Raw genomic sequence first — 15,909 nt, 5'->3', positions numbered from 1 at the left:
AAGGGGACCATGCCGTCGTTTGTGCTTGATCGTTTCCTATGCATATAGGCAATAATCTATTGACCACTGTGTACACCTAGTGAGTAAAGAAGTGTACTGGTGGATGTAGGACCTGCTTATCAGTGGCACATACCAACCAAGATTGCTTAAAAGAAAATATACCAAACCATAATGCACTCGGTATTATGTACGGATGTGTTATTTTTTCTTCTTCTGACGACAAGTGGGTAAAATGACGTGAAAGAAATCAAAAGTTGGGCTGGTCCTAAAAGCTTTGTTTTTTGTTTGGCTCAAAATAGCAAAATGTTATATTTTTTAAGTTTGTTTTATCAGAGCACCAATATATGTGACAGCAATTATACAACATATTAATACGAGATAGAATATACTATCACTCTCAATGTCTTGTTTCTTAAGTGATTTCTAAGGGAAAAGAAAGAGTAAGAAATTACTGTTAAGAAATAAACTTATAATGCATGCATATGTGTTGCTAGTTTCTTGAGATCTTCCAATACAATTTATTGTCCTGTAATCATGTAGGATTGCTTAAAAAATTAGTTTATTCTATAAGAAACAAGCTTCTTCTCTCTCATCTTTAAATTATTTGTCACATTATTTTTTATTTAGGTAGAAACATAATTAATGTCTAAGAAACTAGCATTGAAAGTGGCCTAATACCCGCTTTGCAAATAATAATGGAATAAAACCAACATAAAACTTAAATAAAAAAGCATATAAACATTTATAGCTTAGCACTATACTTTGATCAATGCAGACAACAGTACAAGAAAAGCAATAGAGAATTACTGTATGAATTTCTTATTTGGCGAAAGAATTGCTCCATGAGGTCGAGGTATGACAATTGAAAATTTACTTTGTGAATCACTAAAAAGAACCTGTCACCTCCCTGAGGCAAACCTAGTTCAAAGCTAGCCACCGTGACTTCACAAGTGCGATGTTGCCTGCGCGTAGACCATGCAATTAGGCGCACAGATACGGTTCTTCGTCAGTGGCAGAGCCACGTTACGGAGTGTGAGTGTACAAACATCCCTCCTATCTAAAAACATTGCTAATAATATTTAGTATGAACAGTAATTTAATGTTTATGCAATAAATAGTAAGAGACCGTGCACCTCCTAGTTTGGTTGTTGGCTTCGCCCCCGATTCTCGTCGGTCATTTAGAGCGTCTTTAACAATAATGTGCCATCTAACTATAAGATTATCCGCATCGGATTTTTGTGGAGTGGAGAAGAGAGATAAAGAGATAGAAAAATTAGCTTTTAATCTAAAACTAGACTATACATATAAGACATTAAATTATACATAGTGATTGGTTAGGAGAGAAAATGATTGGGTGTATTAATTAAAACTTTAATTATACAGTAAATTTTTAGACTATCTATATGTGACATAAAAAAATAATATATAGTAACTAGCTACCGTGATGCGCGGCGGGCCCGCAGGGAGGCATGTTTGCATAGGACTTGTCGTTTTCCTTTTTTCTTACTGGGATTTTGCTCTCGCCTCGCTTATCTTCCTTGTCCGGCGAGCCGAACAACAGGATGGTTACGAACAAGAAAAAATAACATCAAATGGATGATATATAGACATAGTAGCAGGTTTAGAGATTTGACGTCATCTATGCTCTAATTTTATTGTGACCTTATCTATCATCAGAGAACAAAGGCTGCAAGCTCTTCTTCTTAAAAAAAATCGACTGATGTACAGTACATTCAGTGCGTATCTGCGATAAAAATGTGGTTGGAGGAAAAGAGTTCACATGCGAAATAGAGAAGGAAAAGAAAAAAAACAGGAGGCATCACCCAGGTGCTTTCTAGTGTAGGATGAACGGTTGGACCTTCGGCGCTGTGTAGGCATCTAGTGCTAGCTTTAACTACATTAGAAAATCGGATGGATGGTTCAAACAGAGTCAGACAATCCGTGACCCGTCAGACCAGCCGTACCAAACGAAAAGGGATCGCAGCAACATGCAAGAAAAAAAATGCAAACTGGAAGTGTAAGTCTATAAAATTGACTGACGGGTGATGGGCAAGATATGCTTACAAGTTGGGTGCATAGTCCATTCTTAACCAGAGCGTAGGTGTTGAGGATCCGTAGCTCCTACTTGCTTGCCTAACTGAGGCGGCACGGGTTCAAATGCAATGCATCTGAATCCTGGAAAACGAAGCGCAAAAATCCAAACCTAACAAATCTCCGGAGACAATGGTGACTCCATTTCCTACTGTTAGCACATGCGTATGTAAAGGATGGAAGAAAACCAGTTGACAATCGAACCATTCGTGTTTGCAGTCGAATACCTTCGCATCCGTCGTAGTTGATTGGCTTGCAGGTGGGTGATCGATGTACTTTGTTAAGTCGGAAGACTATTTCACAATAGAAGGTTAAGTCGGAAGACTATTTCACAATAGAAGGTAAATAGAACTTTGCAGGATCCGAACTGCAAGATGCCTCTGCAAGCTGAGTTGTTCCTGTCATGATAGTCAAACGAGGGCCCGCTAATGAGTTCAGAGAAACATATACTAGCTACTATCAAATTTGGTTCTTACGACACAAACAGCAAATAATGTAGTCCTGAATAGTCTATAGTTATAATCTTTTCATACCTCTTAGTCATCATTTGTAGGGACTCGAAAGGTATGGATTGGCTGACACAAAGAAGACACTAGGTACATTGCAATCAAGACAGACGATATGCAAACTATATGCGTTGGATCATTAGATAACAAAAACACAAAACAAAAACAGGTAGGCGTCTATTGAGGCACACCTACATACTTTAGCTGCTCGTGAAGGGCTTTTGTTGAATGAGAACGAGGTCGCAAGTGCACAAACGTTGACATCATAATCAAAAAAACTGTTTGTGCCTGTGTTCAGGTCGCAAAAGGTGGCCTACCTTCGTTTGATTTTCTCAAGCAAAACTTGTCTCCTTCTGTTCATGTATGGCCCAACAGATCACGGGTCTCCCATCCCGTTCGTGACTACTTGGCTTGGAATTGGGCAAGAATAGAGGTATCACTAGTCTCTTCCAGTTCTATTCTTTTTTTTAAGACTAGAGCTCCATTACTCAGCGTTTATTGGACGTTTCTATAGAGAATGCGGGAGGGGAATCGAACCCTCTCAGCTCACCTCAACCTCGAGGGTGTTGCCACTAGGCTATCTTGTCCTCCGCCTTTTCCAGTTCTATTCCTTTTGCACGAAAGTTAAAACTAGCTTTTTTACTTAATACAGTACAGAAAGATGACATACCCTGCAGTATAGTTTCTTAACATTTCACCGCCTATGAGATAGTCCAAATGTCGAGTTCATACCCAGGACTAGCCAAGATCTAAGGGTTGACCGCATGTATCAGTGGATAGAAACAAGACACAAGAGGAGCTGAGTAACGCTACCCACAAGGTTTGCAAAAGCAAAACAACTCATTTTTTTTTTAAAAAAAAACAGAGTGGAATGCAGTTTTAAAAACGGTGAACTTGCACATGCTACAATAACATCTATCTTTTTATCGGAGAGTACCCTATTATGCACTAAAAGCTAAGACCATGGCTTTTGTGAAAAAAAAAAAAAAACAACTAAGAGAAATAGCATCGCACAACTCCAATTGGGCTTTGCTTTGTGTTTCATGAAAGTTAGAGCATGTTTGTTAAAGTTCTCTCTAATTCAAATTTTCTACGGAGATTAATTCTCTGGAGAAAGTGACTCTCTAGAATAAATTATATGGATGAAATGATTCTTTGCGAAAAGTGAATCAGGGGAGGCTACATTTTTTAGCTCCTTAGCTTCTAGTTTATTACAGAGAATCACTCCCACGAATTTCACTTATAGAGCTAAAAGTTGAAAGCTGTTGTTTGGCAGAGCACTCATTGATTCCAGTCGGGAAGCTGCTCTGAGAGCTCTGCCAACAGGCCCTTAAGGGTCATTGCACAACTCCAATTGGGCTTCGCTTTGCGTTTCAGGAAAGTTAAAGAAGGCCCTTATTGGGCAAATAGCCGAACAACAAGAACCTTGGGAAAGTCATTAATATGTTCTGATCGTCGAGCCTCACAAGATCTTGTCCGTTTAGCGGGTCGTCCGATAAAGAGATGACGGTAGATGTTATTTTTTGAAATGGGCGTGTAATGGTAGGAATAGGCTACCATCGCCCGTTAAACAGACGAGAACAAGATGTTATCCGATGAACGAATAAGACTATGTAGGCCCTGGTGGTCAGTGCATTAAAAAAATCAGATGAAGCAACATGTCATCCGTTCACTGGTCGACACAAAGTTCTTGTCCTCTGAACGGGCAACACCTCAGTAGAGTGAACAATTTACAGTAGAGTGAACAATTTACAAGAAAAGATTGTGCCTTATGAATTATGATCATCTCTACTAGTCAACTTGAACAGAATGAGCATTGTGAATGAATAAATCAAGGAGCCTAGTTGTTAGGGTAAACACCACCGAGAGGATAACCGAGCAATGTCGGCTGCTAGAGGAGAGATTGGATTATAGATTAGGGAGACTGTAGCACAAGATCAGATTGGTTAGATATAAGATTATTTATATTGGTTTGTCAGTTTAAATCAGATTCAGTTAGAGTTAAGATTAGAGATTTGGTAGTTTAAATCAGATAAGAGTTAGAGATAAGCTAGAGTTGGATTTAAATTAGTTTGTAGGCCAGCTAGGTTATCTCCTTACTGGCTATATATACACAGTGTCAGCCATGATTAAGAAATCAATCAAGCACGAGAAATCAATCTAGTTATCAGTTTTCTTCTCCTATATCTTCCCTATAGTCTAATCTCTCCTCCCCGAGCAGCTGACATCGTCCGGCTATCCTCCTAGTAGTGGTTACCTTAATATTTGGTATTAGAGATATCAGGTTCTGAATCCAGCGAGGGTGATAGCTCTCATGCCATGGACACCCTTGCCAAAGTAGTGGTCGACTTGCATAAGAGTTTGCAACAGCAGATTGCCAATTTGGCACAGCAAGTGGTCGCCCTCTCCTCATGGCTCTCAGAGGTGGACAAGCAGACGCTGAACACTGCAAGTTAGATGGCCGCACTGCAACGTGGAACGCCATCTAGTGCAGCAGCTTCTTCACTAGCGTCAACCCAGCAGCAGCAGATGGTCAATCTGTCTTCTAGCATCACGGTGGTGGAGAAGGTTGTCCAATCACCGCCGCCACTTTTTGGTTTTCTCAAGCCCAAGCAGGAGTGACATGGGTTTGTCGAGGCTCTCAACACCGTTCCGCAGCCGAAGCAAGAGATGTCGCCCGTGCAGCAATCGACGCCGCAGCAGAAGTAGGAGGCGGTGTTCGCACAGCAGTCATCGCTGTCGCGAGCACAACAAGAGACAATGTTCATGCTAGACGTGGTGTCACGCCAGGTGCAGAGACGGAGCTTCGTTGGAGCCAAGGAGGGCTTTGGCCCCCTCAATGTTTGTGCAACTACTCAGTAAATGGGAGTATTTAGGTAATTTTGCTGATTAAGATTCAAAGTGGTCACATCTAACTTGCTTAATTCATCCATCATTTAGTGATGGCCCTCCTAATTTTGTGCCCAAGCTCTGCCACTGACCAGGTGATCCCATCCACGAGAGTTACACGTTGGGTGCCATGGCGTTGCCCAATATGGCTGCAGTAGCTCCCCACTCGATTTTGGCAAGTCCAACGATTGCGGCAATGAGAGGCTACCAAAGGCTACCCGTCATGGCCGCCACCACAGCTCGAGGACAAGTTGTCTTGAAGGAAGGGTCAAGTGTTATGTGTAGGAACTAGTAGCGATGCCAATCAGGTATGACGGCTACGGGTAGTGCTCACCCATATCTGTACTCACCGGTTTTTACCTACCCACGGGCGAAGGGCCGGCACCAAACCCATCGCCCGCGGGTATACCCATTTGCCCACAGGGTGGTGGCGTGGGGCAGGGCAGGGTGGCAACTGGTGACACGGGGTGGTCGTGTGGGGTGGCAGGGGAGCAAGGCTAGGGCGGCCAGGGGGCGCGAGCTGGGAGCGTGACTGTATGCTAACGAGTGGCTATGTCTGGGTCGAGATGTCAGGTACTCATGTGGATGTGGGTAAGAGATTAGGGTTTGGAGGAATGGCCCCACCTATTATAGAGCTATATGGGTAAACGGGTGTCACGAGTATGGGTACCTTACCCATACCCGTACAAGTATACTTGTCGGATAGTATTTTCGCCCACGAACGTACCTGCGGGTACCAAATGCTACCCATATCTAGCTCTATTTGGGTATTTACCGGCAGATAAACGGGAAATGAGTTAAACTGCCATCCCTAAGCACAAGATCAGATTGATTAGAGATAAGATTAGTCAGATTGATTTGTTAGTTTGAATCAGATTTAGTTAGAGATAAGATTAGATATTTGTTAATTTAAATCAGATAAGAGTTAGAGATAATTATAGTTGGAGTTGAATTAGAACTTCATAGGTTAGCTAGGTTATCTTCTGGTCAGCTATATATACACGATGCTAGTCGTAATTAAGGAATCAATCAAGCAAGAGAAATCAATTTACTTCTCAATCCCCTTCTCATATGCCTTTCCCTATAGTCTAATCTCTCCTCCACTAGCAGCTAACGCCGCCAAGCTATTCTCCCAGAGTGTTTGCCCTAACACCAGTCACCTGCCACCGTTCAACTCCAAACCAGATAGTCACAAAAGAAAATAGACGGGAGAGTTGGCTCACACTAGTATAAACCATCAGCCCGAAAATAATACAATGAGCTGGCAAGAAGGAGGTAGCTTGGCATTACTGTTGTGCACCTTGAATTGACGTATCACTTAATTATTCACAAAAACAATCATGCAATTAGGGATGCAGCCAAGCAACTCAGTTGACTAATTAAGACGTGTAAGCATGTAACTTCCAAATATTTCTGCAATAATTGGTTTGCTAAAAGCATAATCTTTTAGTTTCAAATAAAGCAAAGACAAAGGCATAATAGTCAAAAAGATTAAAATGTACTTAAAATGACAGGGACAATACCTCAACAACCCATCGCCATGTTAGCAGTTCTGTAAGAATAGCATTGGAAGTTCAAATGGTGAGATCGAGCAGAAGATGGTTGTCCACAGAATTAATACTAACTTAGATGATCAATGCATTGACATTGTACAAAGTGGAACTGATCTTTCACGTCAGAATTATGGTGCTACACAAGAACAGTGATCGTGCTGATGTCATTACATTCAGATTGTGAAGAAAAGAACATCTAGCAATCCAATTAAACATTGCAACCTTCAGTTGCTGATGGTTTTTTCTTTTCCTTTCTGAAGCACAAGTAGCTTCTGAGGCATTTAAATGAAGTTCAGAAATGTTCAGTTGACAGTAAATTCAGGATTGAGTACCAAACTCAATGTCGGAGAGAGCAACATAATGGAAGAAAGTCAAGAAACTAAATAGCATAAAGCATCTAGCACTTGCCTTGTCCCTTGATGCTCTACAATCAAGGCAACTAGATAGATCTCAGGCAGCTGATCACAATAGAATCTAAACCTAACAATACCAGTCATTACAACCTAGACTGAGAATTTAAATGCTATCTTCTGTAGATATACTTTGAGAGGGGGAAACTGACACTCCTGGCAACCTGCAAATAATATAGGAACGAATTCATAAAATGAACATCATATGACAAGAGTACCTAGCCACACAATGTCAATGTACTGTAGATTTTACAGCTGAATGTTATAATGTGTTCACCTTGAGAGCTAAATCTTCGTCAATGTTGGACCTATATCTAGCTGAGCCTTCTAGTGGGCAGCTCCGGCTTTTTGATAGGAAATTAGAATTGCACAGTGTTGACAATTGCAAAAGAACATCTGACATCAAATAAGTCATTCCACCTCCATCGATCGTACTATCAGGACATTCAACATCACTGAGAGCATCTTCTGACACTGATGTAATGCACTGAAATATAGCCAAGAGCCTCTCAAGAGGAAATGTACCAGGGCCTTTCATAAGCATCTCTTCAACCATGGTGTCCTTCATAGCCAATGAAACCTGAGAGCTCCTACATCAACGAACAGTAATGTAAGCATCTAATAAGATAATTAACTTTGGGTAAGTCAAGCGATGATGTCAGGGTGGCATACTTTCTCTTGCGTTTACGGCTATCTGACCCACCAGTTGAATCAAACAAAGCTGCATCAAGAGTAGCCGGGTTCCTTGAAGCTAGGAAGGCAGACAATAGTAGGTATTTAGCAGAAACGGACATGTGGAACTCCAATTCAGTTGATAAACTATCTCTACTTCCAAACTGCCTTTTAGCACTGGCCTTCACACCAGAACTGATGTCCTTGTATTCTTCCACTGAAGCCCTCATGGGAACACTGAATGTCTCGTTCAAAGCAACAGCCAAATGTGGTTGTATATGTTCAAACAACTTCCTCTTAATGCCTTCATCCGGAACTGCCTTCAAATCCCCCAGTGGCTCATAGTACTTCCTGAAAAGTGGCTCCAGTGTGGCGGCCAGTTCATCTACCCTCCTTGTTACCCGGAATAATGGCTTCAGCGCCACACTGCCAAGCATCAAGAGAATGAATAAAATTAGCACGATTCGGTATCTAACCAAGCTGTTGAAGCATCAACATACCATGCCAAATCTACTACTATCCATTCGACCAAGGATCAAATTAACACAAAGCCAGAACAACTGCCACGTCCCTTACCTCAGGAAGGATGAGTACAGCTTCGGATTGGGTTGGCCTCGCATCAGAATGTCCCGGACCTCATCCACTGTGTAATCCGGGAAGTAAATGTGATTCGGCTCTATAGAGCCAGTCATGGAGTAGTACGCGTCAGGCGTTGCACTGCTTACATAGACCAGCACAACCTGCGGCAACCGAAGGAGATCGTGGAGGCGGAGGATGAGGGGGAGAAGCTGGCCGCCCTTGTCCCAGCTCCTAACAACCTCCAAGTTATCGAACACTAGATACACGACCTCGCCCTGGGCGGAGAGGCCAGCGAGGGCGTCCCGAAGGGCGGCGACGAAGTCAGAGGGCTTGTCAGGGACGCGCTGGCGAGAGGTGGATGACGACGATAGGTTGAGCTGGGAGAGGAGGGAGGCGAAGAGGGCGCGAGGAGACGGGAGGGAGCGGAGCGCGGCGTAGGCGACGCGCCGCGGGCGGGGGCGGACGTGGCGGAGTGCGAGGAGGAGCGCGCGCGTCTTGCCCGTGGCGGCGCCCCCGTGGAGGAGCAACGGGAGCGCCGGCGCGGGCGCGAGGAGACGGAGGAGGTCCGTCGCCTGCGCGCGGCGGCCGGGCAACGCCTCGAGGAGCGCGTCGATGGAGCTCTTCTGCTGCCGCTGCTCGTCCTCGTCCTCCTTTGCGGCGGCGGGGGCGAGGAGCCGGCGCCTGGGCGAGGGCTTAGGTCTGGATTTGGGAGGGGAGGACGAGGAAGCGGGATCGGACACCGAAGCGGAGGATCGGGTGGTGCGGCGCGGGGTGACGGGCTGCGACATCGCGGAGGGGGCAGGTGGGGCGGAGCGCGGTGGGGGTCGGAACCCTAAGCGGCGAGAGGCGGGGCTGGGAGAGGGGAACGGCGAACGCCAAGCGGGAGTTGGGGAATTTTTGGGCGGGCGCCGCGGCGGGAAGCTACCGGAATCGGCGCGGCACGGATGGGCTATCGTCGTGTAGGCTTGGAAGGCCAGTTTCAGTTCCGACCAAAATGGTTGGAGCACAGACCGGGGCGGAAATTCGGTCCAGATCTCAGTGAGGCTGCCGCCGGCTGACGGGTGCGGCCCAGAAAGCACACTGGACATGGGCCAACAAGCGCCTGGTTCGGCCAACGGTTATATAAGGGAAAAAGTCCATATTAAATTAAATATCACGTCTACTTTAACTATTCAAATTGGTATGATTTATCTCATTAACTGATTTTTATGATAATTTTATCCTACGTGGTGACAACTTAGTCTGCTAAAATAGTCCATATTACCTCTCTGTTGCTAGCGTTTCTCTGACGTGACATCAAAAAATTAAAAAAAATCATAAAAACTAAAAAATCTAAAAATAATAGAGATAATTGTAAGACCTTATGTAAAAATTCAAAAATAATATCCTTTGCACCATATTTCATAGAGAGAAAGCTTAGAAAAAAAAGATGTGCTTTAAAAAGCATGCAGCTTATTTATTAACTCACGTTAAGTAAAATATTAACATACAAACACATATTGTTTTATATGTAGGGTGTAATTAAAAGGATCTATAAAATTAGTTTCACTTTATTTAGAATTTATTTAATTTCTCTATAATTTTTACAAATTTCACAAGCATAAATTGAACATGTTGATTTTTATTTGTTTCCTTACAAAATCGAGTAAACAAATCTTGTATATTCATCTGAGCTTCAAATCAAGTGAAACAAATTTTGTTGGTTTTCTAGTAACATGATCTACATGATAAAGTATTTATACTGATGAAAAAATTGTATATTTTCTATGAGAAAATCTATTTACTAAACCTAGTTAAATGTATAGTTAATTATTTGCTAATCTAAAAATCCTGAAACCAATTTTTTCAGTTTTCTTACATGATCCTCTGTTTTTAAAAAAAATACATGAGATTATGAAATAGTTATTGTAACGTGCAGGATTGAGTAAATGTGTTTCAAATAGATTAATTCACAACTAATCCATCACACCCTCAAAATTAGTGAAGCCACTTTTATTAGTTTACTTAAATAATTATTTGTGTAAAAATAATAATGGTAGACATGAAAAAGTTAATTATAGTGCTTTTTCCCAACATGTTCGCTTTATGCTTGTGAACTTTATAAAAATCATGGAAAAATTAATAAAATTTTTAATGAAGTGAAACTAATTTTATAGATCCTTTTAAGGTACATCCTACACATAAAAAATATGTGTTTTCATGTTAATGTTTTCTTTGACGTGGGTTAATAAATAAGATGCACGCCTTTTCTTTTCTTTTCCAAGCTTCATCTCCGTGAAATATAATGTAAAGGATATTATTTTAAAAAAATCACATAAGGTCTTAGAATTGTCTTTATTATTTTTATAATTTTTTGTTATTTTTATGATATTTTTTTGAATTTTTTTGATGTCACACCACGAAACGTTGCCAACAAGACAGACTGAGTTGTCGCCATATAGAATGAAACCATTATTAAAATCAGTTAAGGAGGTAAATTATACCAGTTTAAATAGTTTAAGAAGGTGAGATATCTGGTTTTGTAGTCCAAGAAAATAAACAAACTCAAATAATAGTTAAGGGAGGCAATATAGACTTTTTTTCCCTTATAAAAAGGTCCTAGGTGAATAACAAACCCCAATCTGAACTGTCCTGGGGTGAAGTTGGGTCGGTTTAATCAACCCCAACCACCCAAGCCTAGATCACAGTTTCTTATTTGGATCCTTAAAAAAAGTTTCTTAATTAGAATTTAGGAGTTTATTTTATAAGTTGAAAACTATTTACCTTAGTATGTTATAATTTATTCACCTACTATTTTGGCTTGGTTTGATCCTCCCCCAATGCTCGTGACGTACTCACCGAACGGAATTTTCACTTATGTGACATGAGCGGATGATATATCCTTACTTCTAGATATGGCCCACGTGCTAACTGATTGTACTTATGAGTCTAAAGATGTTATCAAGAATTTAGAGGCAATGATCAAACAAGTAATGATGATAAATGCGTAAAAAATGAGTCACACAAACACATCGCATCTAGCACAAAATCACAAGCTATCTTTCAGTCCTATCTATGGATAGCAATTTTACCTGATTACTCATTTACCCATGTAAATACACTAATAGAATCAGGTATGGTCCAAATTTGATATCCGCAAGTATATTTATGGGTAAAAAATACCAACTAATAGGTATACAGGTACGGATATAGGTCAGATATACTCATACCCGTGACACTCGTTTACCCATCAATACCTATAATAGGTGGGTCAAATTAATATCTAGTCGTTAGTACTAAAGGGTCCCCACTCTCACTCACGACCTTGCCCCCTCCCAAGTCCCTATTTCCCTAATCCCTAATCCCTAGTTCTAGCCTTCCATGCCTCCACCCCCACCCGCACAGCGCCCATCTCAGAGGAGCTCAGATCTCACTTGCCTCGCATTCACTAGTCCACCCTAAATCCGCGCCACCTCCTCCTCCACCGGATCGCACTACCACTTGGCGATGTGCCCCCACGTTTTTTTCATTTGTCGCCCCACAACCTCTTGAATCTTGACGGTGACTGGTGGGCTGTGCAATTATTTGCGTGTGTAAGGATCTACAATGCCGTTGGAGAGGTCAATGCCAATAGAGTGAGCGGCGTTGGGGCGCGTCGCCAAACATGATGTCTTCGGGCGCGTTGAGACTGTTGCTGCAGCTGCCGCCATTGGATTTGTAGGGCAGTGATAAGGCTTGCACCATGTCGTCGTGGAGGTAGTCGTGGCTGTCACTAGATAATTGTGTGGTGGTGGACGTCGGGGGAAGCTCCAGCTACGCGAGGTTGCGCTGTCATCACCCGTGATCATGTCGTTGTCACCGTCGAGTGAAGATGAGCGTTGGTTGCTAGCTTCGTCACGCGGATAAATGGGCCTCGAGTTATCAATGCAATGCCGTACTAGTAAATGGGTATATTCGCGTACAACAGGTTATTGCCTGCTCTTCACATGCGTCAGTTCATAGGTATACTCACGGGCAAGCTAAAACTGGCAGTTACAGGTATGAGGGAGTACTGCACGTACCTGCCACACCCGATTGCCACCTCTAGTCGTGTCAAATGATAAAACAATAAGTCTAAATCAACATGTCGCATGAGTATAGGAGGTAAAACCGAACCAAGGACAACATAGAATGTGGGTATCTGCAATAAAATAGGTTATATGAGCAAAACTGAAAATCAAAGTGACTAATGGGGTGGTTTTACAATTAAATTGAGGTTGTGCGGTCATTTCATCACGCTAAAGCCATATTCAGTAGATAATCTAAATTTCACCTCTTATAACACTATTACAATATCCTCTATAGTATTTTCTATTTTTTTTATCTCTATCAGCTTCCATATTTTCTACATTTCTTTATTCTCCTCCTCTATTCATACCTACAAATATGCTCTGTGAACAATAATATAGATCGGAGAGAGAATCGGCAAATATGACGTTGTCATTGCAATGTAGCAGTAGAGTAACCGTATCACTGTAACAGCAGATACCGACTCTGCAAGAAAACGAACCGAGACAGCAAAAGCGGTAATCCGATCGGTACAGTAATACGGGAGGCATTTGCCGTCGCTGTTAGAGGAGGCCTAATGGTTAGCTCAAACAGCCAACCACTGAAAACCAATCTGAAATGACCCATGCTGCAGAGCACCTCTTAAAGTCGCATGTGCCTTTTAATCCGACCCACGACTTGCCAGCACTCAACCGTAAACGCACGCGCTCAGATCGGCCGTGTGCTTCGAATGGTCGACAAGACTAACACACGGTCCGTAGCTCTCGTCTGCGCTGCGCACGAGTATCAAACTATCAATTCTTCTCGCGTTCCTTGCCTTCGTGCCAAAGGAACACCAGGCTAGTTTACTACTCGATCAATGCATTTAACCCAAGAATCGAAGATATCAGTATGCCTTCTTGTTAGCTACGACGGTGTCAACCAACAACTGCTCCTTGTTTTTGTGATGGATCGATTTGGACAGCTTATCTTCGAAGAGGACTAGTCATGGCATGCTGAAAGGGACTTGTCGCGGCATCATGCTGCACCGTGTTTCCACATCAACATGATTACAGGGCGACAGGGCGTCAAAAGCGTCAAGAGCGACAGCCACAAAACGAACTATCTATTTCGGACCTTATAAGATATGAAAGTTCCTACCTGATTCTATTTGGCAAATGATGGTCTGCAGGATTTTTTGGCTAAAAAATGGCAAATGGTGTTCGGTACAGCATCAACCAAATTCTGTTGGTGTAAACATTAACATATAGCACTACAATTTTGAAAGAAAAACAAGTCTCTTTTGCTTCTTTTGTGGCAGGTGGAGTTGGCCAGTAGCAGTAACATAAGATACTCTTGGTCCTTGCCGACATGGAACAAGGATTTACTACACAAGAAACGGGAAATAACGCTAGTGGGGTTGATCAACCGCTGCATAGGATTATGATGATGTTGCTCCTCTTTTAACTTTTAACTTTCCAAAAGAACCGTAAAAAAAAAGAGGAGACATGGTCATTTCTCGCGCGCGCAGTTACCAATTGGCATGTGATGATCAATATAGCATAACAATCTCTAGCACTTCCAAGGTTCAGCAGATCGTTTGCTTGAGCTTAAGACCGAAGCAATCTGGAAGACTAAAATGCTGAAGTAGACCATGTGCCTGTAACAAGTAAAATTAGGGAAACACAATGCTCTGCCCCTCTGCTAACCTCTCCCCCCCCCCCCCCCCCCCCAAAAAAAAGTGATTGGTCAAGATGCTTACGGGCACAGCATAACGCGGCAGTTACCTTTCCTCTACGGTGACCAACGTTGGGTTTTGGTCGGATGGTGACGGGAGAAGCAGGTGCTCTTGGAGGTAAGAACGGTGTACAAAAAGCAGGAGCCATCGGAATCAGACGACTTGAGGGAGAACGATTAAATTCGAGGTGCTCTTGGAGGTAGTCACCGTAGACTGGCTTGAGGGAGAACGATTAAATTCGGAGGATTTTTACAGTACATCTAAATGAGTGCATATCGTCTATTTTTTTATTCGGTGGTTTAGATTGATCCAATGATACTCTATCGTCCATCAGTATCATGGGTATCATTAAAAAGTATCATAAGGGTAGGATTGGAAAAAAAACTATGATAAATTTGTAAATTATATGTTTAATTAGGGAAGATCAAAATATTAGTTTATTCTTCGGATAAGCTTTCACTTATTCTGTTCATTTCATTTATTAGGATTTCCATCCTCCGTCGGTCGGTCGATGATGGGTGGCGAAGGTTCGAAATCCGATCAGTCAATGACGTAATTACCCCTAAGGTTATCAAGATAATTACAATAATACCTACTAAAATAGACGGTTAGATCATAACAATGATACTCTTCATCATCTAGTATCATGATGTACTGTTTCTCTAAATTCGAGGTGCAATTCAAGACAGCGCGAGGCGTGGAACGCTGAAACGGCCGTCTCGATTCGCGCACGGCCGCGTGCTGCAGCGGCATGCGGGTCAAGTCTCCGTTCTGATGCCTGAACCGATATGCGATGCCACCACCTCGGCGTTCCGCGGCTGCGCTGCACACGTCTCCATCTGAGAAAAACTTTAGGTTTCCCCCGTGCTCCACACCACGAACAGCACAAGTACTGACCCGCATTACTGACGGCACCGGTTCAGGTTCAGTTCAGGTCATCTTCCCCAAAGTCTATTGTAAATATCATCAAAGCTTTCCACCATTCTTAATCGAACGGCAAAAAATATTAGAAAAAAATTGCTCTCCTCACCTGTTCTGTTCATCAGAGAACGAAGCATTGGCAACTGCTGCGCCACATCGCAGGTCTTCTGCTACGTTTTCCCCTGGTTGGTTAATGAGGTATCTACACTAGTGTTTCTGTTGGGTTTGTTCTTTGTGCTTCAGTTTGGAAGTTTCAGTTTCAGACGCCTTCATTTGCTGATAGTAGATCACATGTACCAGACAGTTGCTTTCTTTTTATTCTTTTCTTGGAGTTCGATTTGACAATTCATGAGCTGGTCCTACATGGAGAGCACACCAGCAGACAGACAGGGTGAGCAGGAAAGAAAAGGAAAGGGGCAGTATTATCATGATGTGCTCTTCCATTAGAAAAGGCCTCACTTTGACTGGTTGCATCATTCTTTAATGTTTCTTCGTTAGAAAAGTGAATTTTTTATATTTTTTATTTATTTAATATTTTTAAGAAT

At 42.4% G+C, this 15,909-nt stretch overlaps 1 protein-coding gene across 1 annotated transcript; it reads right to left on the bottom strand.

Moving 5' to 3' along the window:
- Positions 1-7,190: 7,190 nt before the first annotated feature.
- On the bottom strand, positions 7,191-9,614 carry LOC133911250 (origin of replication complex subunit 5-like). Its single transcript, XM_062353449.1, has 4 exons — positions 8,698-9,614; positions 8,122-8,547; positions 7,727-8,039; positions 7,191-7,613 (listed from the first exon to the last, which is right to left on the bottom strand). Exons 1-4 carry the CDS (start codon positions 9,486-9,488, stop codon positions 7,563-7,565), a joined length of 1,581 nt encoding a protein of 526 aa, XP_062209433.1. The 5' UTR covers positions 9,489-9,614; the 3' UTR covers positions 7,191-7,562.
- Positions 9,615-15,909: the final 6,295 nt, after the last annotated feature.

The sequence above is a fragment of the Phragmites australis genome, chromosome 3, assembly GCF_958298935.1.
Source record: "Phragmites australis chromosome 3, lpPhrAust1.1, whole genome shotgun sequence".
In the NCBI taxonomy this organism is placed as follows: Eukaryota; Viridiplantae; Streptophyta; class Magnoliopsida; order Poales; family Poaceae; genus Phragmites; species Phragmites australis.
Note: the sequence above shows the minus strand (reverse complement) of the source record. Positions and strands in the feature narration are given on the sequence as shown.

Bases quoted from the DNA above. Each gene is read 5' to 3' on its own strand.
- LOC133911250 (XM_062353449.1), bottom strand. From the start codon at position 9,488: ATGTCGCAGCCCGTCACCCCGCGCCGCACCACCCGATCCTCCGCTTCG. The intron at 8,548-8,697 runs GTAAGGGACGTG...GATGCTTGGCAG, and splicing joins CTGTACTCATCCTTCCTGAG to TGTGGCGCTGAAGCCATTAT. The intron at 8,040-8,121 runs GTATGCCACCCT...TCGTTGATGTAG, and splicing joins AGCCGTAAACGCAAGAGAAA to GAGCTCTCAGGTTTCATTGG.